Source organism: Caretta caretta, chromosome 7, assembly GCF_965140235.1.
Source record: "Caretta caretta isolate rCarCar2 chromosome 7, rCarCar1.hap1, whole genome shotgun sequence".
Taxonomy (NCBI): Eukaryota; Metazoa; Chordata; order Testudines; family Cheloniidae; genus Caretta; species Caretta caretta.
The window spans coordinates 23,383,139-23,408,352 of NC_134212.1; the positions used below are offsets into that span (position 1 = coordinate 23,383,139).

At 38.0% G+C, this 25,214-nt stretch overlaps 1 protein-coding gene across 5 annotated transcripts in view; it reads left to right on the forward strand.

The window, feature by feature from the left end:
• The first annotated feature begins 1,201 nt into the window (after nucleotides 1–1,201).
• EEFSEC (eukaryotic elongation factor, selenocysteine-tRNA specific) overlaps nucleotides 1,202–25,214 on the forward strand; it is a 218,333-nt gene continuing 194,320 nt past the window's right edge. For 3 of the 5 annotated variants that reach the window (XR_012669203.1, XM_075130308.1, XM_075130309.1), the window contains exon 1: nucleotides 1,330–1,688. Coding sequence is in view for 4 of the 5 variants with exons in the window: in XM_075130308.1 (XP_074986409.1) it covers nucleotides 1,382–1,688 (307 nt within the window). In the remaining variant the exon portion in view is untranslated. Of the gene's footprint in view, nucleotides 1,689–25,214 lie in introns of all 5 variants that reach the window. The other 2 variants (XM_048857350.2, XM_075130310.1) reach the window with 2 other exon arrangements.

Below are 25,214 nucleotides of genomic sequence, written 5' to 3' on the forward strand. Positions count from 1 at the left end.
TCCACAAATGAGTAATACAGAATAAAAGGAGTCTGGTGAGATTGATTTGCTCAAAAATTGGCTTGCTTTTTTTCAAAACAAATCTATCCATATTTTATTCTTAAAAAAAAAAGCATTAAATGTCATCAGCCTGAGACTCTTAGATACATCACAGTGAGAGGTTCTTTAAAAATAGTTTAGATAGCAAATCAATGTGTGCAGCTCAGTTCCCATCAACAGTCTTGTAGTAACACATTAGCACGGGTGTATGATGAAAGAAAATTTAAATTATGAAAGAATTTCAGCACCCAAGGGATTATTATAAATAATTCCCTGGAGGCATTGGTATCTGATACTCTTAACGTCCCTTCTCTACCTTAATGATGAGTTTCTCTGGCCGGTCTTGGTGCACTAGCATGACTCGCCTCCCATTCAGTTTTATACATTATAAAACACAATAGAGCTTGCTCCAAACTTTATGAATGTAGCTCAGTCATCGCTGCAGGATAGAGCATGAACAATTGAATGGGAGGTAGTGGTACTATCTAACACAGAGAAGAAACAGCTGCTTGAAGTATTTGGGCAGCCCCTGGAGTAGAGGATGTTAATGCTGTTGTTATTAAAAAGCATTGATACAATGGTAGTGTCCAAAGAGTCCAGCACAGTGTGCTTGGTGCCATAAAAACATGAGACAATTCCTGCCCTGGAGGGCTAATAATCCAAGAGACAAATACGAAAGGTTGATGCTGGGGATTTAACGTACAAACAAATGAATACAGAGAATATGGATGAGTCCTGGGCCTGTTATTTATTTATTTTTATTATCATAGATGTACGTTGTTTACACCACTAACCATGAGTCTGATTTTGTTTTTTGTGGCACCCTCCTAACAGCCTTTCAGATTTGTACTGTGTTGTGTGCATGTGTTCATGCTGCTGTATGCATTGTGTGGATCTGTGTATATACAGGTGTGTATTGTGTGCAATGTATACTGTGTCTCTACATGTAGTGGGTATGTATTTTGCACGTAGGTGTAATACTTATAGTGTATTGGAGGTTCCCCATGAGTTCTTCTGGGAGTTGTTTGGTTTTGATTGCAAACTCTGTGGAGCAGCAGCCAGGTTTTCTGAGTCCGGTACAGAGCTCAGCCCACTGTCAGCTTTAGCAAAGAACAAACCCTGGGCTCCCTCTGCTCTCTGCGGGACATATCCTGAGCCAGCCCCGGACCCTGTCATATAGCTAATGTGGGTGACCCCAACGACCGCCCGGGTGCCAGACGTTCCCTTTCTCCCTAGAGAGGGCGGAACGCGGAGAGAGCCCGGAACGGTTGCCGCGGAATCCGTGTTGCCGCGGGGCGCTATTGGGAACGGACCGGGGGTGTGCGAAGGGAACAGGGTAGTCATGGCCGGTTCCGCGGCTGTCGCTGCCCCGGGGCCCAGCGCCCCCCGGAGGCTGAATGTGAACGTGGGGGTCCTGGGGCACATCGACAGCGGCAAGACAGCGTTGGCCCGGGCGCTCAGCACGACCGGTTCCACCGCCGCCTTCGACCGGGCCCCGCAGAGCCGCGCTCGGGGCATCACCCTGGACCTGGGCTTCTCCTGCCTCCGCACCCCGCTGCCGCCGCACCTGGGCCCCGGCCCTGACGAGCTCCAGCTCACCCTGGTGGACTGTCCGGGACACGCCTCCCTCATCCGGACCATCATTGGCGGTAAGCGCGGGGGGGGGGCGCGACAGGCCCCTGAGCGAGATTGTGACTCTGGAGGGGCGGGGGCTTCTCCCCCGCCCGTGTCAGGGGATCTGCTCTGTAGGGAGAAGTGAATCCTGTGTGTGTGTGTTTGGGGGTCTCGCCTCCACTGTGTACATGTGGGTATCCTTTCCGAGGATGCAGAGAGCGGGTCGGGTGGGGGGAGCTGGAAATGTAAAAAAGTAAAGTTTGTCTTGTGTGCGGTGGGAGGGTTTGAAGAGCTGGGAGTTGCCTCCTGCCAGGGGAGGGAAGGGTTAAAACTACCTAAACAGGTGCCAAATCCTTCTAGTGGAGACATGGTTTATACCAGCAAAATTACGTTTTTGTTGTTATAACTGTCTATACTAGGGCTTTTGCCAGTATAACAATATCGTGAAAAGTTACACCCCTAACCAATGTTACTATGCTAGCAAAAGTTTAGCCCTGCCTTATGTGGAGTCAAAAGAGCTTATTCCTGTAGTGGAAAAGGAATAAGCTATGCTAAAGACAACTTCACACTGATGTAACTTCTCCACACCAGGATTCATATTGGTATAACTTTCTGTAAAAATTCACACCCCTAACCAAAATATTTTTATTGATACAAAAACGGCATGTAAACCAGTCAGTTTTGTTTATATTAATGTGTTTGTTTTTTAAACATTTCTTTATTGATGTGAGAATATTCATGGACATAGTTACAATTTCTCTCTCAAATTTCTTGAACTCTCCCTCATTTAAATTGTCAGAGGTTGGCAGTCCTGCTGCTGAAGTGTTCATATATAACTTGCTAGAAATTCAGATGCAAAACTCCTACCTAGATTGAGATGTTCTTAACATTTGTCAGACTATAGTGTTAGAAATACTATGTACATTTCAGTTCTTTTAAAATGTTTTCCTTGAAAGCAAATTTGAGGTAAAGGAGACTGACTTATTCCAGCAGCACATTTTAAAATAAACTCACATTGTTTTTTGGGGGATTTTGACTTCAGCTCAGTGTGTGAACTCTGAAGTAAAGGAATTTGAGATCACTGCATCTTCTAACCATTGTAGAACTTCAGTGATGCAAAAGCATATTGAAGAAAACCTGATTTGGAAGTTTGTGGTTGAAATTACTCAAAAGATCCAGGTTTCAGAGTAGCAGTCGTGTAAGTCTGTATCCGCGAAAAGAAAAGGAGTACTTGTGGCACCTTAGAGACTAACCGATTTATTTGAGCGTAAGCTTTCGTGAGCTACAGCATCCGATGAAGTGAGCTGTAGCTCACGAAAGCTTATGCTCAAATAAATTTGTTAGTCTCTAAGGTGCCACAAGTACTCCTTTTCTTTTTTCAAAGATCCAGATTATTGTAAACCCAAACATTTATCAGTAAGTGCTGGAGAGAAGTTCTTTTGAGGTTTAGATTAGTGTTAGGTTTATTTTTGCATGTATTGTTTAGCTGTTTCTATATTTTCTTGTATATTGTTGGTCCTTTAATATTTGTAAATATTGGTGTGTTTTTTAATCTCTTGTTTCATGTTACATAGTTATGCAGCTTAAGTTGATGCTCTTTGAGACACAAAGCTTTTAAAAGAAATTGGCACAGGAACAAAATATTCTGTCCTGAGGAATCACACAATTATGTGGCAAGGTGATGCTAGCATATGAAAAAGGAACCCCCTAAAAACAAACATACACACTTTTAAAAAGTGATTTTAGTGCTCATGAAAGGTGCCAGCCCTGAAGACTGCTATTCTATGGATATAAGGTACAACATGAGCAGCCGTAGTGCTAGCTTATCACACAGTGACCCAGTTAATGATCCTTATTGCTAATCTATAGGGACCTTCTTTAGAGGGGAGATCAGTACATTTCTCATGCCTTTTCTGTCCTTAGTCCCTTTTCAAATTGCCAGACAGAGAACCAGTTAGTGGGGCAGTTTTACGACGTGGTCACCCGTTTCCTGGGAGCTGGATTGGGACCTACCAACTAATTTCATGTAGTCCACTGGAAAAACACTTTTTTGACAGATGTGCTACTTGCAAATGATGCCAGTGATGAGCACAACCATAATACCGACTTGTATGTATATCATCCTGGATAGATGAATAGAAATTATTTATTGCTTGAGTTCATCAGCAGTAAAACCCTCTGCAGTTCAGTTCAGCTGTTTTGTTATTCTGCAGTTACAGGGGGAGGGCGACTATTGGCTGCATTTAGCCCACAGTTGTGCTTTGTTTCACAGCAAAGGTGCCTGATAATTTACAGAAATACTGATTATTTACTTTATAGGGAACTAAGTTGTTCTTGTGAACAGGACAGTTCTTGTTGAGGTCTCTGTGTAGAAACTTTCGTTTAGGCTTTGCTCTCTGTGCGGAAACTACTAAGATCTGAGAGAGCCAAACTTTCTCTGGAACTGTTATCTCTGGGAGGAATACTTAGGAGGGCACTAGAAAAAAATAGTTTTCATAATCTGTGCAGAGTTTGAAAATCACACTCCCTTACCTATTAATTGATAGCATGGAGTTGTCATTTGTTTCTTTTCTATTGGATTTTAAAAGAAACTGTGATTGTTTGATCCCGACTGTCAATATTGGCCAAATATAACAATTACAATTTCTGTAATCTGACCTGTGCGTAACCCTAGTGGATCTGGGCCCAAATAACACCTGATTTATTTTGTAATCCATGTTTAAAATGGTTCAGTCCATAGGTACCAGTATTGCCAATTCCATCTGTTCAGAAATCAGGCCACCAAATCCTGAGATTTTAAAAATAATACATTTTTGTTTGTTTTTATCTGCCTTTAGTGTTGTGCCTTTAGAGTTCAATCTTTCCATCTTTTCCCTCCAGCCATGGAGCGTAGTGACTTATTTATTTTTTTTTAAATTAAAGCTGAGATTCTCTTGTAAGTGTGGGACTCCATGCTTTAAGTAAAACATTGACTATTGTGAGACTTGTTATAAAATCATGATAGTTGGAAATACTAAGGTACTTTTGTGCGAGTGCTTTATAAAACATCATATACTTCAAAAAATGACCTCACTGTAGGATTAGGTAGGAGGAGAAAAGACCAGTTTAAATGCAAATATCTTTAAATACATCAGACATAGGACAGGTAAATAGATATAGATATTGTTATACCCATTCTACAGACAATAATCTCACATGGAGGTTGCGAAGCTTACTGTTTGTAAACTATGTAGAGATTCCTAGATGAAAGGTGTTATGTGGGCCCAAAATATTATTTGTTTTATTATTTAGTATATTGTATTTGAAAGTTTTCTCTGGGTGGCAGCTCCTCTTTAAAGGGATGATTGAAACAACCCATCCTTTAAAATCATGTTGTATCTTGTTAATTATTTGAAAGGGAGTTTTCATAGCTGAATCCTGTATTCTTGCCTATTCCTCCTGTTATGCAGGGTAGTGTTGACCTTGCAAATACTTTTCATGACAACATAAAAGAAGTGTCACTGGAGATGAAACCTTGGTTTAAATGAATGCAGAATATTTGAGCAGTAACCAAATAAGAAGAAAAATGGAAGATGGAAGTCATATTTCATTCTGTGTGGTTGCATCTTTCTTCTTATAAAGCTTGCCCTTGAGAGCAAAACATATCAAGTTTTAAATCAAAGAATATTTTACCTACATGCTAGGAATAGAAAACGTTAATTCCAGTCATGTTGCATTCTTAAGGTTTTAGCTGGAAGGTTATAGTCAAGGTTGGAATGAAATGGTGGGTATAACTTTTTCCAGTTAGACTTCTTAATTACTTTTTAGTTCTTAATTTCACTTATGCCCCAACAATATCAGTTTGTTCTCAGACCATAGACACCAGCAGTGAAGTGGTAAGGCATTCTGAGTAACTGCATGCTGAGGAATATACCATGGATTTCACTTAGTTTCATTATTCTCCTGTACAGTGCAGCTGCAAGTGTTATAACTTATCTTCCAGTGCCCACTTGTGTGCTAGGTGCCTCACATTATAAATAAGAAATAATCTCTGCACTGAAAAAAAATTACTATCTAATTTCAGACAGTGGTGGAACTAAAAGGCAACAAATACAATAGTTTGAGGATGCTAGGTGAGTTACAGCAATATGGTCATGTTATTACTCTGTGAAGACATGCACGGGATTCAGTATATATTAAAATGCACAGTTTAAATATATATTTTAAAAATGTCTTTGACATACTTCTTGTGGGTGTCATGGTAAAAGTGGAACTTCACATCTACATTACAACACACAGTTATATATGACAGAGAAGGGAGACAAATGATATGCTTGTCAGGGCTCCCCTATGAGCAGCAAAGTCTTAGGCTGCCTTTGAGTTGTTGAGCACAGAATGGCTGCTACAATTACGTGCTCAGTCATTGTACAATCACTGCTTAGCCTTTACTTTTGAAAACAGTACATGAATATGGTTAAAACTGATTTTTGCTTACAATAAGACTGATTTGTATAGTTCCACTTTTTTTTCTGTAGTGGGAAGGTTGCTTGTCATATAACCAAGACCACCACTGCTGTTTGGCCACTTAGTGGTAAAGATGCTTGATAATGGTCTCTTTTTTATTCGTGTAGCACTGGAAAAGCATATAGGGTAATTTGCAGTAGATGAGGGTTACTAAACAAAGAATCAAAGCCCTGAAAAACTTAGTCTTGAGGTGCATTCTTTAGCTTGTATCACAAACAGCAAAAAGCTCATCACAATTACATGACTAAAATTCCATCTCACATAAGTAATTGAGCAATTCTCTGTCATTTTACACATTGTCTGTTTTTCTCTATAATTGCAGCATCTATTTCCTTGCCAGGTTCACATACAGCAAAAGGGCCCTGTGACTGGAATGAGAGGGTAATTCCAGGAGTAATTCACTCTCTCCTTGACCAGCTCATGCTTGTTTTCAATTCTGAGGCTATGCCATTTGACAGACGTGGTGGTGGGATATGGAGTGATTTTTTTAAAGGTTAATACGCAGGTTTAGGCTGTTGAGGGATTTTACTCCATGTGGGCGAGTCTGTGTGATGCTGCTGCTTGTTTTGAGATTTTGTTTTGGTATTGACAATGAGCTTTATAGATTTTCATGAAGCTGTCATTATCTTCCTCAAAGGAGTGGGACTTGTACGTGTGTGTTGTACTCTAAAAGGCCTATGCATCCGGTAGGGTGCTGAATGGTTTTTCAAATGAGTTCAGCAGTAGGGGAAACCTGCAGAGAGGTTACAGAAGTTAATCTTCCAGAAGACATTCAATCCTCATATTTCATTTTAAGAACACTGTGTAGCGATGTAGTTTAACCAGTAGCAGATTTCTTACTTGCTGTTGGTTAATTTCATGCCCTACAAAGGGTCAGCACACTAACACAGAAGAACATGATTACCTCACCCTAGCTCCCCTTTAACCCTGCATGCATACAGTGAGGGATAGTGAATTGTTTATTTTAGGTAAGTAGTTTTCAGATGCCCTTTATCTACTTGATTTTAAATGAACTGAGATGACTTCTCAAAGAACATTTTAAAAAATAGATTTTGTTGGTTTTTTTTCCTCTGAAGTTTAAAGGACAGAGTAGTCTTAAAGAGTTTTAATCAGAAAGTTACTGCTTGACCCTGGTTGTCTAAACCTGCAGGGGAAATTTTGACAAACTTGTAGTTTCATAATCCTTATGCCTGTCTGAACCTTTGACCTGTTTACTTCATAACCAGAGGTTCATTGTCACCATTTGTCCCTTTCAAAGTTCCTTTCAAAAAAGCCTGCCTTGCAAGTGTCTGTTTCCACTTTGCTGCTGTGTTCTCTTAAGGAAGGGTATTAATTCATACCTGATACACTGAAGGGGCCAGGACTTTTGAACTCTCACAAGAGCTTGGGGACGGGGAAATGAGCATAGCAAAAGCATGTCTTGCAGATGCAAATGACTGCAGTGAAAATAGTCTAGGGAGATCAAGGGAAACATGGGCCTGGTACCAAGGTTCAGATTTGGTCAGCTAGAGATTATTTGTAAGATTAATGTCGCAGTACTTTTGTTGTTGTTGTTACAAAATGTTTATTTTGATTAGTTTGTTGTAAGATATAATTAATATCTATGCACATAAGGTACACCAACCTTGCAAAATTGCAGTGAAAATATGCTGACCTATTAGTACAAAATCTACTTGCCCATCTTTGATGATGATAAAATTGATACCTGTTTTACTGCAGATTAATGGACAAGTAGAATTTTGCAAGACTGCTATCATCAAAGATTTGATCTCTGGTTCTACTGTTCTCACACATGCTCCATAGGGAGCGGAGACCATATGGGCTGCAAAGATAGCAAAAGATGCTCAGTCCCTATGGGGATGAAGACCAGGAAAGGAAGGCGAGCCTTTGCTGCTCTATGGCATCCCCTTTAGCAGACTGCTGTTTGGCAGAGTAAGGTGTGGCACTGATGCACCCTGAAAGAGCTATCCAGTAGTACTTCCTCAAGATGATAGAGGCTGGAACAATTGGCCTTCAGTGGGAGTATTTTAGGAGGGAAAATAGGGTGGATCTGCTACCCCCATCAGGGGAACTAGAGCCTGCTTGGGAGGGAAAGATGTTCCTTTTAAGAATACATACTCAATATTGTTTTTAGCTTTTTTTTTTAATAATAGTACAAATGTCCATGTAATAAGTTTGTTATAGTTACTGAGCAGATTGTCCTAAATCTACTTGCATGTGCTGCAATCCATCTACCATATTTTTTACCCCGGCTTAGTGTGGAACAGTACTTAATTGTAACTCTCCACCGACTGTTATAATGAGATTGGCTGTTTGAATACTGTTACATAAAAGTCCAGTTAGTGAACAGGGAAAGTAGTTCTGTGTAGCTGTCGTAAAAGCTTTCTCTTGTCTAAATGAGTATTTCTGATTACATTTGCACATATGCCAGAGGATGTTACTCTGGTAGCCTAATGGCAGAGTTCTTCCCAAGCCATGTGAGAGACCTAAATTTGAAAGTAGGCCGTTTGCTCCTTGGACTTGTAGAGGTTAGGAATGCTATGGGAGCAGCGTGTTCTTCCTTGTTGAAAAGAGTGCCTTTCATTGCTCAATAGCAACCATTCTGGTCAGTTAAACAAGCAGTGCGGTAAGCTCTGGGAGGACCCTTGGCCACCAGCTTGAGTTGAGGGTAGTGGTTGTAATGAGCCTTGTGGGTGGTGTGAAAGTATAAAATGGAAGACCTAGGACTCTGGGTGAGGGAGGGGTAGTTTATTTTCTGAAGCTGCATAGTGGTTGGAACTTTTGAAATATTCTACTGGTCTGAAAGGGTTCAAACATTTCTTTTAAGTTGCTAGTACTTTAAGTGTTTTCTGAAACGCACACCAAGGTTCTTATATCCAGCATGTGTATAAATGGCTTACATGTGCAATATAGTTGCACTCCAAAAAACTGTCTAATACAGTTTCAACTTTATTTTTTAAACTAAATCCCTTCTCTCTCAAAACTAAAATTTAGATTAAAAAAAATAATTTTACAGTGTTCTTCTAGTGCCTAACATTTGTATGACAACTTGGAGGAGTAACTTTACTGAATTTTTAAATGAAACAAAGTGTATGGTTTGTTTGGTTTTTGAGTACAGATATGAATGTATAAAGAAGAGGTAAAGGAGGTTGCTGGTATAAAACTGTTGCTTGCTTTTAAAAAGAAACAAAATGTAGCCTTCTCTACTGGACATTATAGTGCACAAGAGGGCAGTGTTTGCTTGCAATGCAGGATCTTTATGATAAATGTATAGGGTCAGCCTAAATGTAGTGACCCCAATTTTAAAATGAGACAATGCATAGGGTCCATAGTCACTCAGAACTCAAACATAGCCTAACTCTTCTCCCCCCTCCCTCCAATGATTCATTCTTCTTTAGATGTCTTTGTAGACATTTTGATGTCTACGACCTTGATAGTGTTTGTACTTCTTAAACAGTAAGCAGTTTGGTCTGTTGTCTTGTACATTACATGGCAGAGGCTAAGTAGCATCTATAACTGAGGCAAAACAACTGCTTTTCAATTAAAAGCAATGTGATTGTGAGGATTCTTCCCACCCCACCCTCCCCCCAAAAAAGGGTCAAATGTTGTGTGTGGGTTTTTTATGTTTACGTAAATACTATCTGACTTGACTCGTAAATGAATTAAAGATGTGGAAACCCTGGTACTGGGTATTAACACGTGCACACCTGCATTTTTACCTTAAGGTCATATAACAAATAAGCAAAAGCAAGGAAATTGCATGTTGTTACTCCTAAGTCCATTCCAAACTCCTCCTGTGTTGCCTAGGAATTGCAACATGAGGGTTGGGATAATCACGAGGCCTCTCTGTTACACTGGTATAGTGGGAGATTTTAAAAATAGAGCAGTGGCCTTGACATGGAATTTGCCTGGTGTTTTCAATTGTATCATAATTTCAGTGTTCGAACATAAAATTTTGTTGTGCATTAGTTTCATTTTCATTTTAATGTATGTATATAAAATACCTTGGTTTGACTATCTGACCAGTTTTGTGTGCATGCAGGTCTTATGGTCTGAAGTCTGTTGCTGTCAGTTTATAGACTTGGAGTTTATGGTTTTCCTATGAGGAGCTACAGATCCAACAAAATCCTAAACTCTGTGCTTTAACTTGGAAATAATAGTAGAGAGTAAATCCAGAAGATTTTTCCTTATTTTTTAAGGGTTTATGGATATGACAAAGGATAAGACCAGCAACTCTTGATCTTTGGAGTTATACTGTGTAATCACATGCTTTTCTGGGTATAGATGGAACACTATCAGAAATATGATTATATATATAAAATGAGCATTGCACAATTAATCTCAATATACTGCACATCTTGATTTTGAAGTTGTGGTTTCTGTTATGATTTGATGTACATCTTAAATGTAAATTCTAAACGAGTGGTTTTATTAAATTACTTTCTCTGGTTTACATGTCAGATGTGCTACTACTAATCAAGAGCTGTTTTGTGTGTTTGTACATACTTGCTGATGTACAGCAAAACCACACTTTGCTATTTGCCACAAAAATACAAAACTTCTCAGGAAACATTTAATAACCAAGCACTATAGACTTGCCAACTAAGACTGCTACTTGTTCATTCATTCTGTTGAGTTAAAAAACAAAATTTCTTTGTTCCATCATGCTGTGTACTAGCATTCACAGAATAACTACATAATCTGTCACCCCTGCCCCTTTTAGCTGCTTGTCTGAAATTAGTTTGTAGGCAGTTTGGGGCAGTGATCAAGATTTTTATCTAGTAGGTGCTGTTAAGATAAACAACAATATAGTGATGTCTTATGTTAAGAGCTTGTTCCTTTCTTAAAATCTAGTACATTTTATTTACAATATAAAATATTTTAATAATTAAAATTGCAGTTATCAAAACAAATTAACAAATACATTTTTCAGTGTTGCATTTTTGGTGGTGGTGAATGTGTTCATTTGCTAAACGGCACAATTTAGTAATTCACAATAGTCTCCCAGTCATCATTGTGAATTAGCAAGTTTCTGCTGTATTCATGCACAGACATCCTGTAGCTTGGTTTGGAGACTGCCCTCAATTAGAAGCTGCTAGATATAGTTATAGTCTATATGATACAGTACTTTTATTAGAAAACAAGTTGGGATTTTGTATACAAGTGCGACTAGTTTCACTTGGAGAAGGCATGGGCCTACTTTCCTGAGTGTGTTTCTCCTTTCCTCCTGTGTGGTGGGTTTTTTTTTTTTTTAGCCTTACAAATAATCATGTCTCCTCCACTTTGTTAGAAGTGCTTATTTTTTAAACAAGATCATGGATGGTAAAATAAGAGAGCATAGTTTTAAATAAGATGTGCAACATGTCTTCCAAAAATGTCATCTAATAAAGAAAACAAACTCAAACTCCCAAATTTCCATTGGAGTTAAAGCCCATAAATAGAATAAAAAGTTGTTTTTGTGTGTGGCAGCTAGTTGTTTTCTATCTTGGATCCCTGAGGCAGGCCTGGCAAGCTGAAGAGCAAGGACAGATGTTCTTCAGTGGTAATTTCCAGCTGGATTCTTGAATGCATTATGTACTGTGGGTCACAGCTCATAATGGAGCAAAACTGAGTGAGAATTCCTGCAAAGAAAGATTTGAACAACCCATAGGATAGATATGATGAGAAAGATACTGTGCATTCTGTTAGAAAATGTTTTCAGTGCTTTCTGTAAAATTCAGATTAAATAGCCATTTTGAAGTGCTCCCTTTAAACAGTTAGCTTCCATAAGCATTGCAGGCAGAGTAAATACCAATAATTCTTATTTCCCATCTTCTTATCAGTACTTCTACCAAAATGTTCTTGCACAGCCTATCTAATCTCGTCAAGTGAACATCAAATGATTAGTGTCAGCTCCCAATTTGAATTATGATCTCTGTTTCAAAACCAACCTGACTAGTTCTGCATTAGATAATAATTATCAGCATTACCAGCATCGGGGTGGTTGTGACCAGACAAACTCCTATATATGTGTGAATGTGACAACACAAGAAGAGTAGGTGAATAGTGAAGGAAAAGGAATAGATGAAAGAGGAAAGTTTTAAAAACAGTGGTGTTGAGCATGCTTTTGTATTTGGGGAGAGGGGTTTCTCAGGGGTATAAGCATCAGATTTGAAATACTTGCATTTGAATCCTAGTAGGGTCAACTTCCCATCAATTTTTTTCTGAAAGAGATGAGTTTCCATCAGCTAACTGTTTGTTGAGGTGTGTTTTGTTTTTGTACAAAACTTGAATTTTTTTTGTCTTTTTATCCACTTCTTGGCATTGTGGAAAAAGTGAATCTTGACACTTCTTCACCCACCCCTGAAGTCCCAAGTTATTCCTTCCTATGGACTTCCTGGCATGTTCAGGCTTCTTTTTCTTCGATGGTATGCTTTTCAGCCTTCCTGTTATGTGTTGTGCAGTAACCAGCACATCTTTGGCAATCAAGAAATAAAAGCTGAGATTGTGTCTGCTCTGTGTGGATCTTGTGGCACTTTTTTAATAAGAGCAGGCGTTTACCTTGATTTGTTTGTTTAAAGTTTCTCCTTCTCCCAGTGCTGTGCAATGTGTTGTGTACCAGGTGGCCATATTTCAATAGTGAAGTGATTCCTGCATGTATAAAATTTGAAAAGTGCTTTGAGAACTTCTGAGATAAAAAAAGCTAGGGAAATGTAAGAGAGTGATGTTTTTAATAACACCGTCCAATTTAAATTGAGCTGGGTGGGCAGGGGAGAAATGACTTTTTGTCCCAGATACGTATTCATTCTTAAAGTCTACTTTTGTTATAAAAAGCCACCCCCCCCTTCCCTTCCTGCTACTGCAGTCAGCATTATCGCACTGGAAAGAAAGTTTCCAGAGTATGCAAAAGCTGCTTTGCAAAGAAACAAAATTATTGTATTTTTTTGTGATTAAGAAGAGGGGGCAGGGAAAATAGATTCCTTGTACTTTGCTGTTACGCTGGACAGAAGACAAAGCCCAGTCTCTCTTGCTGACTAATGTCATCATTGGTGGGGTTTTTTCCCCTACAGAGCAATTTTGTCTCCATTGAGACCCCCACAGCCATTGGCAAGTCCATGCCCCGAGATTAAATCTCATGCTTGGGTGAAATTCTAATGACTGTAATTGTTTCCTCTTTTCAAGTCTGTGGTCCCGTCATCAAAGACCGGTACGGAAATTATGCATTTATGTTGTAAAAATGAGGTCACGATTACCTGAACCTGCGGTTGACTTTAGGGGATTCTATGTGGTGTTCTGGCAGTGGTTATCCACCTTCACATTCTAGTATGTTGAAATGATTTAAAGCGTGGCTTAAAAAAATCGTATATATAAAATAATAGAGGCATGCCTCAGTCTGCTTTGGGTTTACATGCTGTTATAAGATATAAATCATGACTGGATTATTGATTCCATTCAGTGGAAGGGTAGTGATAGAGGTGATGACAGTAAACGATCAGAGCACAGTCTGAGCAAAAGTGGAGGAAGAAGCAAGTGGATGTGGAATAGGATAGGTTTGTTGTGAATGGAGTGGGGAAAGAGCAATGTCCCAAGGTGGTATAGTTATGTAATGAGGTATTTAACAGGAATCAGTGTGGTATTACAAGAAAGTTTGCTGGGTGCTGTGCCCATAGTAAAGGCCTGATAACTGCAAAATGCTAAGTGCTTCTTGTGAAATGTGAGTGCTGTCAACTCTTTGTTTTCGGTATTCACTGGAGTTACTCAGTATCTTGCAAGATTACACCAGAGTTACAGTGCCTGGGTTGGAGGCAGCAGTTGTGGAGTAGAGAAAATACTTTACTGTTTTGAGTGCGTATATTAATGGAAACCATAATTGATGCAGAAATCTCTGATGCATTGTTACAGTGAAGAATTTAAACAGTTGTCAAAAATTAAGTTTTGCTTCCTACAACAACTATAATTTGGTCTTCTTAAGCACATGTAGTATAGTATTTTGTAGAGTTAATTAGCCCAACCCTGCAAAGTCAGTGCGAATTGAAGATTCTCATCTCCTTGTGGGATAAGATCCTGACTTATACTACATTTCTGCCTTAATGTATGTATACAGTGTGGTTAAGTAACAGTTACTCTGGGAATTTTATCTTTGAATTTTCTGACATTTTTTTTTGTTTTTAAACTACAAATAAGATTAACTTTTTGCATTGATTTCCTTGTTTTTATGGCAGTATGAGGGAAAAATCTGTGATTACACATTGAACACTGTAACACTTATTTCATTTTGTGAATTGCGATTCAGATAAACACTGCATTTTTTTTAAACTAACTTTATCACATTCAACATATTGATAATGCATAGCTAACTATGGCTCTCTTGATATATGCATACTCTGAACATTTACTGGGAAATCATATAGTATGCATGAATACTATATGATTTTTAAATTATTTCTAGATCATGTCAAAGGATTTTGACTCACAGATTTCACTAGGGATTAAGGGAAAAACATCCAAACTTTGGATACTTCAAACTAAGTACCCAAGTCTGTATTTAGACACTTACTTAAGTGACTTGATATTTTTTCCCCAAAAGGCACTGAGCTTCAGTATCTTCCACTGATTTCAGTGGGAGTGACAAGTGCTTAACATTTCTGAAAATAATACTGCTTATTTAGGTGACTAACTTTGGGCACACAAGTTTGGCCTATGTCTGACAATATTGTAGTTTTTGGATTTATTAGACTGTCCCCTCCTCCACTTCCACCAAGTAGCTGAAGTTTTTTTAGAGCATGAAAAAAAACCTCCCCCCGATAATACAATATACATCCTTGTGTTTTCACTAAGAAAATAAACACTTAAAATGATCGTGATATACATATACATGCCTGAGTATCTGCATAACTGTGATATTGCCAGTGCCAAACATTCAATAATCATGAGTCAGACCCCCAAAAATTAGAAGTTTAAAAAAATGTTTTGGATTTTTTTGTCTGCCTTTTGGTTTTTGAGTCTTTACAGTACACTGGGATCAAATTTTCATGCTTTTCTCTGCAACCATGGGGACTAGAAACTTGTTTTTAAATAAAAGCTGAGATTTGCTTATGTTCACATCTCCAGGAACTAGGGCATTATTACAAGACCTATAGTAAAATCATGAGTTATCAACACTTTAACCGTATATCTGTAATTGTGCTTACTGTTTCCTTTACCTGGTTCACTCGTAACTCTGAGGTTTTACCGTATTTTCAAAAGTGTAAGCTCTTGACTCTTTAAAAAAAAACCCAAGCAAACTGTTGTTCCTGAGTAAAAGTTAGAATATGGAGATTCAGCTTTAATTTTCCTTTGAAATTAGATATCCACTCCCAAATTAGATACCTCCCAACAAAATAAAATACAACCCTTACTTGCTTTTAAAGGAGCACTGTTCTCTTGAACTCTAGTCAACTTAAAAAAATAGTTGTTTTGGCTACTGCACCTGTCCCCTTCTGTTCCTAATTTTGTTATTTTTCAGTCACATTAAGACCCACACAAACCAGGGAAGCTGGCTGACTGTATGGGGGAAACTGTGAGATAATGTAAAAAGTTCTGTGAAATGAATGAAATAAATTGAACAAACAGAACTATTTTTCTCTAATTTTTCAATGTGTAATCTTAGGATTGTTACAGTTAACGTTTAGGTTAAAAAAAATTCAGACACTGATTTTTAAAAAGTGGACAATATCCTTTTAAAGTTTGCAAATATAGCAATAAGTCTTTTTGCAGACCCCTTTTGGATTTATGCAGTGGCATTTTGAAAAATTTAGGAAATGATTGTCATTAGTCTATAATATAGTGTTGCTGATTTTTATTATTTATTTATATTATTGTAGTGCCTAAGGTGTACTGAACTTAAAAAAAATGCAAAACACCTCCCCCTTTATTTGAAAACAGTTTCATAGAATGTGTGCTGCCAATGTATGTATTCACACAGTGGGCTATAACAGTTCCCAGGATTCCTAAGCAGATGGAATTGACAGTCCCTAACTCTTATATGTCTTGGATTTGATTTTTTGAGGGGGTGGGTACTGCGGGAGACTTTGTGTTATTTATTAAAAAAAACCCAACAACAACTGAATAGAATTTATTTCTTATCCAGTCCCTGCTAAACTTTCCATATGCCTAGTTGCCACTTCCAAAGAGGACAAAATGCCTTCAGTGAAAGAGAAATGTGAGATGCTGTGTTGGGGGAGGAGGTAAGAGTAGGGGTGGTGTTTGCAGAACTACTTAAACTAAATTTTAGGGGTCAAATGCAGAGCATTGCATGTGCGCACGTGCACACACACAAAGCAGCCAAGGTAATTCAGCTGAAATAGCACAACCATAAGAATTTGTCATATGATATAGAACATTATATGTAAACCATCCTGGTGAAACCTCAAGAGCTAATATAGTAAAAGATAGGTGGCAAACATTACTTTGCCTCACAGCAGATAAAATAATCAACCGACTAATTTTCCAAAAGTAAATTAAATTCAGAAACTTGTCTGTTTTGCTGCTGTATGGAGATAGTGTATTTATTTTGAAATAGTTTAAATGTCTGAGCTGTAACATCTCTCTCTCCTCTGCAACCCACTAACTCCCAGCAACCAAAAAACTAAATTTAAACCACTGCTTGGTCTTTCATCTTCAAGGTCGTGTGCTCACTTTGTTGCTTCAGCATTTCATTAAAAAGTGATTAGTACTCTTCAATTATACATAAGTTTATCTCAGTGAAGAATTTGCAGTTCGGGAATGTTGTTGGTTTATTGAATTTGGCCCATGCTTAGCAATTTCAGCAGATCTCTTTGTCTGAAATCTATTATTATGCAAGAATATTCAAGTAAATGGGGCATTGCCTTGTTAGTGGTTTTTTAATCAAAATCTCACCTGTTTCTTTGGAGAGAATCTAAAATGTTCCAGACTTATTCTAGAAGGAGCTTTTGAAAAACCTTGAGATCCATATCTTGAATTTTTTATTTTGGTCAGCTAAACATAATGGACATACAATACACCTTCCTCCACCAGTGAAAGAAAACTGTATGGCAGGCAGGTGTTGAAGTTTACAAGTTGTTGGAATTTTGTGGTCAATCCAGTGTATTCCCATGTTCACAAAGCGAGTAGTTTCATGGTCTTGAATAATGATCCTTTTTTTGGAGTGCGGGGGATGGGACATACTCTTGCTTCCTTAAATTTTAAATAGCCAAGTGGTTTACAGGTTTAACCGCACAAAAACTCATATTCTGGGCCTCTGGTTTATTCTATTTCAGTGATGTTAGTAGGTTCTTTGCCTGCCTGATGCTGGCACAGAGGGGATAGATTTCTTTTACTATCTTTTGTGAGAAGTGGACATTCCTATGCAGTCATTTTGCTGGTAAAACTCTTGCTAAAGTCTCCCTTCTCAGACTTTCTGTGGGGTGCTGTGATTCAGTTTCACTTGGCCCAGCAGAATCGCTAATGCCAGTCCTTGTGGAGAAAAATGAATCTTCCTGTTGTACATATAACTTTCTTTGTGGTTATTTTTCTCAGCTTCGAAGTGTATTATTTTTAAAAAACAAATCAGTTACCAACTGAACAGGCTTGTGACAGAGTGGGTTTTTTCTTTTTTGGTTAGCATTTTTCTTTTGCTTAACGAATCTGTCAGATAAAAATAAATATATTTTAAAAAATCCTAACCTTTTGTTGACACCACTCTATTAAATGTGGAAAAAATAGAAATCTAATTTAGATAATACCTGTCTAATTTTTTACATCCACTTAGCTTTGGGCTTCTTAACTAGACTGGCCAGTAATGTCAGTTTCACTTTCAGTTTCTAGACTATTTAATTGTCTTCTTTTTATACAGTACAGTCTAGTGGTGTTCTGTTTAATACTATATAGGAATTTTTGTCTGTTCTCTCTAAACCTAAACAAACCTGCCTCAACTGAAATGTTGGGTCCCCCCGGGTCTCCTGCTGGAAATAGCTCAGCTTAAGTGATCACTCTCCTTACAGTGTGTATGATAACACCCATTTTTTCATGTTCTGTGTGTATATAAATCTCCTCATTGTATTTTCCACTGAATGCATCCGATGACGTGAGCTGTAGCTCACGAAAGCTTATGCTCCAATAAATTTGTTAGTCTCTAAGGTGCCACTAGTACTCCTTTTCTTTTTGCGGATACAGACTAACACGGCTGCTACTCTGAAACCATTCATGAAAACAGTTATATAAAAGTTTTGGAAAGCTTCTATTTTAACAAAAAAATAATTTCAGAGCCTAAAATAAGTTGCCTGTCTGTCTTCAATTTCAGAATTTCCCCAGTGTAGTTCTGTTGCATTATTACTGTAACATGGCTTATTCTTTAACTCATTACCAGTGGACTCCATCACTTGGTGGCCTGACTAGAGCTTTTAGGTATTAAAACAAAAAGAATGTGTTCATTTTAAATTAAATTTATATTCTATGAAAAAATCCTTCCATCTGTTGGTCTAGAATTTTATCTGTTTAGCCTCAAAACTTGTTTAATTTAGAATCTCATTGTTCTCTGTAAATCTGAGTTTTTGTAAAAGGGGAAAATAATGAAATATGAAAAGTGACAGTTAAAGATATGCAAATATATTGCAGAAGTAAAGTACCTGTGAGTGGGTTCTTATAAAGAGTGAAGTATGTTTCCTCTGGGAATTCTTGGTGTAGTTTTGATTCTTATTTATATCTGTCTTGTTTTCTAGGACACTTTTTCTCTTCAAATTCACCTGAGGAATAACGTCTTGGGGGTCACTTTAGCCTGTGAAGTGTGTCTTCTGGATAATTGGTTGGGTTTTGGGTGCTTTACTTCCAGTTGTGATGTTTAAGATTCATAGACTAGGGAGGCTGAATGTGTCCACTGGTGGTGTATTCTCCAAGCCTTGAAACATCCTGGTGTTTCAGTGTTACTCAGTTGTAAACACTGAAATTCTAAATTTGAAGTATAAAATACTTTGCATAATGAGTATTGTTTGTTTACACTCCATATTATTTCCCTGCTTATCTAGGACTCTTCGGTTTGTCTATTTACTGAGTTTTCCCATCAAATAACTTGAGCAATGCCAGCATTCCTTAGAGTCAAACACTTGTACTTGGCAAAACAATGTGTATCTTGAGTAGACTTTGTCTTCTGTGCAGTTTTTCAGTTCTCTGGGGATGTTGCCAACCCCTGTTTTAGTGCCCAAATTTAAATTTGGGGGAGGAGAAGTATCCTTGATTATAAACTAAAAGTAGAACTCGTAGAAGACAGTAGGCAGGGAGAGAGATGAAAGTCCCAAAGTACTTTCACCTTTCAAAGATCTTCCTTAGTCAAAGCCACAATTTTGACCTTGCTGAGGATTTTGATCTTGATTGATATTTTATATAACCAATAGATATTGCTAGTCACAAACAGACTGGCATACATAAATTAGGCCTGGGACCAGAACCATGTAAAACACCTTCCCCTCCCTTCCCCCCCCCCCCCCCCGCAGATCCTTTAGTATTGCTCTTAAGTAACTTCCTCTAATTTTGTTCGAAGTTGTTCATACACATATTATGGAAAAATGTTATAAAATTTAACCAGCATAAAACAGAATTCTATAGAAATTATTCTAAAAACCTTTAGAATTTAGTAGTGAATGAGAGAGTTTCTATGGAGTTTTTGAACTATAGAATTGTGGAGTAGGGATTTAATCAACAATCAAATTTTATAGGTCAAGTCACCACCTCACATTATTTTCTGTTTAATTTTTTTTTGTTAGGGATATGTATGAAAAATGTTCTTTTACAATTCTTATATGTTGACCTTGAGTGGTCTGTGTTTCCCAACATGTATAAATTGAAGCAATAAGTTCATTTGACAGTTCTGGGGTGAAAGCCTTTTCATTATCATAGGAGGTACTCAGCCTGTGGGCGGGGCCCTTGTTTCACATTTGTCTGTGAGGTGCTGTTCACATTTACTACACTGTAGAAATAAAGAATCTAGCACCCAGTGTTGCAACCCTTACATATTCAGTTGCACTTGGATTAGTCATGTGAGTAAAGAGCTGCAGGATTAGGGCCTAAATTGTAAGGATGTTGGAGCAAGAGTTTATTTTTCCCCTTAGTTTTCTGTGAAACCTCATTCAAAGAGCCCTGCAAATCTGTGGAGATCTGCAGACCATGTTTGCGGATCGTGGATGGATGTGGATCCAAATTTTATATGTAGAGCCCTGCAAATCTGCGGATATCTGCTTTATCTGCGGATATCCACCTTCACAGCTGTGGATATCTGTAGACTGTGTTTGCAGATCGCGGATCGGATGTGGATACAAATTTTGTATCCATGCAGGGCTTTATCCATTCACGCTAGTGGCACTATAATAATTAATAATAATAATAATAAAAAGTCCCTGGGTGAATAATTGTCACCCCCTTGCATTTGAGCATGGATCCCATTAGCATTTTTTTTCTGAAAATTACTACTTATGGCAACACAACTGTCTTATTAGACTGCGGATCCCACTGCCAAATTGTCCTTAATAAGGCTTTACTTTTTTAGCTTTTAGATAATTATGCTTTTTTCAGCCCCTCCCGCCACTCGAGAAACCTGCTGCTTCCTCTCTCTTATTAATGTCTTTTAAATATTTATTCAGTGTTACAGCTAACTGTCCCTTATCACCTTTTTTCTATACTATATATCATTAAATTTAAATTCCAACCCTTCTAATGTTGGCAAGTATTGTAATGTAGCTTTATTCAGTAATCAGCTCTGCATCGATTTCCTCCTTTACAATGAACCTCGCCCTTTCTGTTACATTCGGGCTTTTATTAATTATGAGGACACTATATTGTGAAACGCAAATACTGTACAGCTTACGATACCAGGATGTTGGCAATTTAGATAGTGTGTGCAGCATTATATAGTTTCTTTTGTCCTGAAATACTGGAATATGAAATTTACATGACTGTTGACCCCTTGGAACTGTTCTGAAATGAGATGTGTATCTCAGGAGGCAATCCTAGTCAGCAAAAATTTAAATAAAAATAAATACACTGTCAAACCTTTATATTTGTCCTTGCAGAAAGCCTGAAATAGTGCCATATGGTGGTTAATGATTTCTTTGGAGAAGATTCTATGACACAGTGTAACGTCTTAGTGGAGTGATAAAATATGTAGGATGATGATTATTTTATGGTTTACTACTAAATATTGTAAGTAGGACCTTGTGTCTGCCATGACCCTAAGGCTTTAGAAGTGACTATGAAATTCAGGTCTTGCTACAGAATTTTGGTGGTGAATGTAGTCTTTCTTTTCAATTAAATCAAATTTCTAGCCTTCCCAGGTGCAAAGAAAACCTTATAAAAGTGAAGAGTGTAAATCTGTATGTTGACGTCCCTTTAAGTTTGCAAATGGAGAACTTGAAAGAATGGTTTTGAGAGCTGTAAACTGCCTGTGGGGGTGGAGATGTTAATTCTAAAACGTTGCAATTTCAATTTCAATTGCAGCTAGTGTGTGTATCTGTTTTTGGATGCAGTGGTTGATATGGGGTGTGGGGGAGTAGGGATGGCAAGTAAGGTGATGGGGCAAGGCAATAAAAGTTCAAGCCCTCAAAAACTGTCGCCTTGGCCCAGACCCCATCTACACAATCTAGGGAGTGAGAGAAGATGTATCCTCTCCCAAGTGCCAGTAGTCTCAGTGTTCCGAGATCTATATGAGATACCGCCTCTTTTCCCAGGCCATACTGCTGCAGTGGTATGACAGGAAAGGTGCTTGGATTGGACTTTAAAAGAAGAGAGGACTGCTTGCAAAGCATCTTCCCAGAGGGCAACGTAATGTAACTTGTTTCCTCCTTGGTCCAAAACAGCCTGAATCTGTTGATGATGCTTCGAGCATGTTGTAAGGCACTTCTCTTCTCCTTGGCATTTGGGGAGGGGGAAGGTTTGTGAGTCCTGTGTAGCTATAGTGGTGGAAATCTGGGTGGTTAAAACTACTGATGGTTGCTTTCTGTTGTTGGGCTGTTGTATGAGGTGAGAATTGCAGAAGTTTATTTTATAACTGTCTTCTCATATAATTGTCAGGGCATCTGGAGTTAGGGATAGAAGCTCCTTGTACTGGTTATGCATAAATCTAAAGGAAAAAAATCCACGTACTGGGTGTCAAAAATCCAAACCGTCCTCCGTGCTTTTTGAGTGCCGAGAGAGCCAACTGCCTTTTACACAGCTGCCACAACTTCAGGCTTCTCCTGTCCCCTTTTCCTGCTCCTGAAACAACTTCTGCAATGTATTTATATGATATCAGTGCTAAATTCTACAGCATGCTGATAATTTGTGGGCCGCATGAAATTGAAAAAAATCCCGAGTTAAACTGAATTGAACATCAAAATAGAGAACAAGGAATAACATAGGTATTTTAGTTTTCACATTTAATTAATAAACTCTTATGTATTTGAAACTGCTGCAAAAACATCAACGTGCTGCAGGATTCTGCAGCACTCTACCACAGGAATTAGAAGGGCTTTCATCAAAATGTAGGTTGATCATGCTGCAGAGTATTTGAGATTGTGTACAACATGGAACATATTTAACTTGCTATAATTGCTTTTCTTCTGGTCTAGCTGTCTCTTAGCTGAACTTGTTGTTCTTGCTTAGTTGTTCTCCTAGGTTGTCGTTACACATGGCAAAGAGTAGAAGTGAAGTTGTAACCAAGTATACAACAAGTTTAATTCTACCATAGCAGGAATGCTTTATTCACCAATATTTCTTGTAAATATCTCCTTCCTTGTTTGTGATTCTTCAGCTCAGTCAGGTTGTGTCCTCCCTTGGCTGAGAGAGATTTGATCAGTACCATCTTTAGCCAGAACATCCCATGTACACAGATAAAGACTGAGCATATTGTATTTGGATCTGTAGTCTTCATATGCTGCTCCTCCATATTCAAGAAATGGGTGGTTCAATCTGCAGATTAGATTTGGTGTTCAGCTTCCTGGCAAGTTGCCAATGTGGCTCTTGGGCAAAGATGGGGTTGCCCATGTAGGAGAAGCTGTTGATCTTGTGTACTGGAAGTTGACAGACTCCGTCTTGAAGAATAATTCTTGTATCCATTATTTGGAATGCGTATCTAAAGTGTTCTTCTCGGACCTCGAGTCTCATTCCATAATGTTACATTTAATTGACCGTTTCTAAATTTTCATATACAATTTGGTTGTACAAAGTAAATTTTCACATTTTCTCAGAGTAAGAAACAACAGAGTCCAGACTTTGTGCTTCCCTGTCTTTTGCTGTGTTGCCCTTGAGCTCTTTTTAAAGACAGCAGAGTTAGCTACGGTTTCTGTCTTAGGGAGTGACTTTTCTACTAGCTTTTTTACCTCTTGAACACTGTCTGTTTTGATCTTGACATTAATTTGGAGCTTCAGTCCTGACTTGTGAATTCCAGATTTGTTAGAAAGAATTTGTATTTTTGGCTCATGAGATCTCTCCAACTTCTCATAACCATTGGCTCCCTCTGCTGGCTGTGGTTAGATCTTCTACCCCATCCTCCAAACATAATTGAAAGTTTTTTTATGTTTAGTTTGTGCAGGATTGTTAAACTCTGACTAATATATTGGTAAGTATGCTTGGGGTTATGTATGTCCACATGATCCTTGACTAGGAAGGTTTATCCCCAGGTTTACTGATATTCTTGGTTACATTTATAATGATATATACTTTAGCTTAAAAATATAAACATTTAAGTGCTTCCCATCTAGAAATATTAATCACCCCACACAGCCACTGACTTCATTAAATTATGCACACATAAGACCTGCAGTATGGAGACCATAGTAGCTGCAGGATTATTCTCTCTACACAAGAATGTTTTCACATTTGCTTCTGTGATGGCTAATTGATAATTAGGAATATGTTCATTGCTGAATTCCGATAATCTCTAGCTAAGACAAAGTGATTTCTGTCACCATGTAGATTTCACTTTAATGTTAGATTTCAGAGTCAGCAAATACTATTTTTTGGGAAAGGGGGCATAGTATATTTATGTAAATAAGAGCCATTTGTTGTACTGCAAAGAGAATCGATTTTGGAGACCAACTGCAATACAGGGATGAGTCTCTTATTCATACTTGGTTTGAACAAAATAAAACAAAGCCTGTATTTATCCTCTGTACCAGGCTCACAAGCTCATGTTTCGGTTTTTCCTTCCTCCTCTGTTCTGCTATGGACTATTTTTCCTTCATCAAACAGACGGGACCTCTACAGAGTATTTTTAATCTAAGCAAGACGTCCAGTGGCCCATGATGTGCCAGTGTTGCACCAACAGAGGAAGGGGGAAAAGGCTTTCCTCATAGCCAGAGGATTTCCAGACCTGACATTCTTGGCCAAAATACCCTATATTGTGGCCACTGGTTCTTCCCCCGCACAGCATGCTTGCCTAGGAGACTACATTCCATAGCCTCTTGGTGTGTCTTCTCAGTTCCCCCACACTCACCATTGAAGGCATTCTCGTTATGACTGAGCGTCTCATGGTTTTAGATGAGAGCTTGTTGTCTCATTAAATTATCTCCTTCCCTAGCCCTACTGTTTCTTAAGTGACACTGATAATTAAAAAATATATATGTATTTTTAAAAACCTTGTTTTGCTAGCACTTTAATAAAACGGAAGGAATTATAAGAATCTAATTTACTGTTTGTTTACCTGTTGCAAGTATAGTTGCTTAGTTGGACAACGGAATCACCTCCTGGTTCTCAAATGCTATTTAAATCTAGACAAACAAACAAAATAAAAATATTTTCATTGAAAGAAATCACAAAAACATGTGTATTCTTAGATTTTGCAAAACTTTTTTTAAGTACAAAATATGTGTTTTGGTCTTTTATAATAGTTTTAAGTAATATGGACATAGTTCAACAGTTGAATGTTGTGAAAATCAGTTTTTATAAAATCTAAGACATAGAAATGACCAGTTTTCTTTATACTCCATTGAAACCAATTACATTTCAAAACAAATGTGTGCTCCACAGCAGTGCTTAAAATCCAAATATCCCAGTGCTAAAAATTCAAATTGAAAATGACTTTAAACAAAAGTGAAATGGACTTCATTGTCATTGTC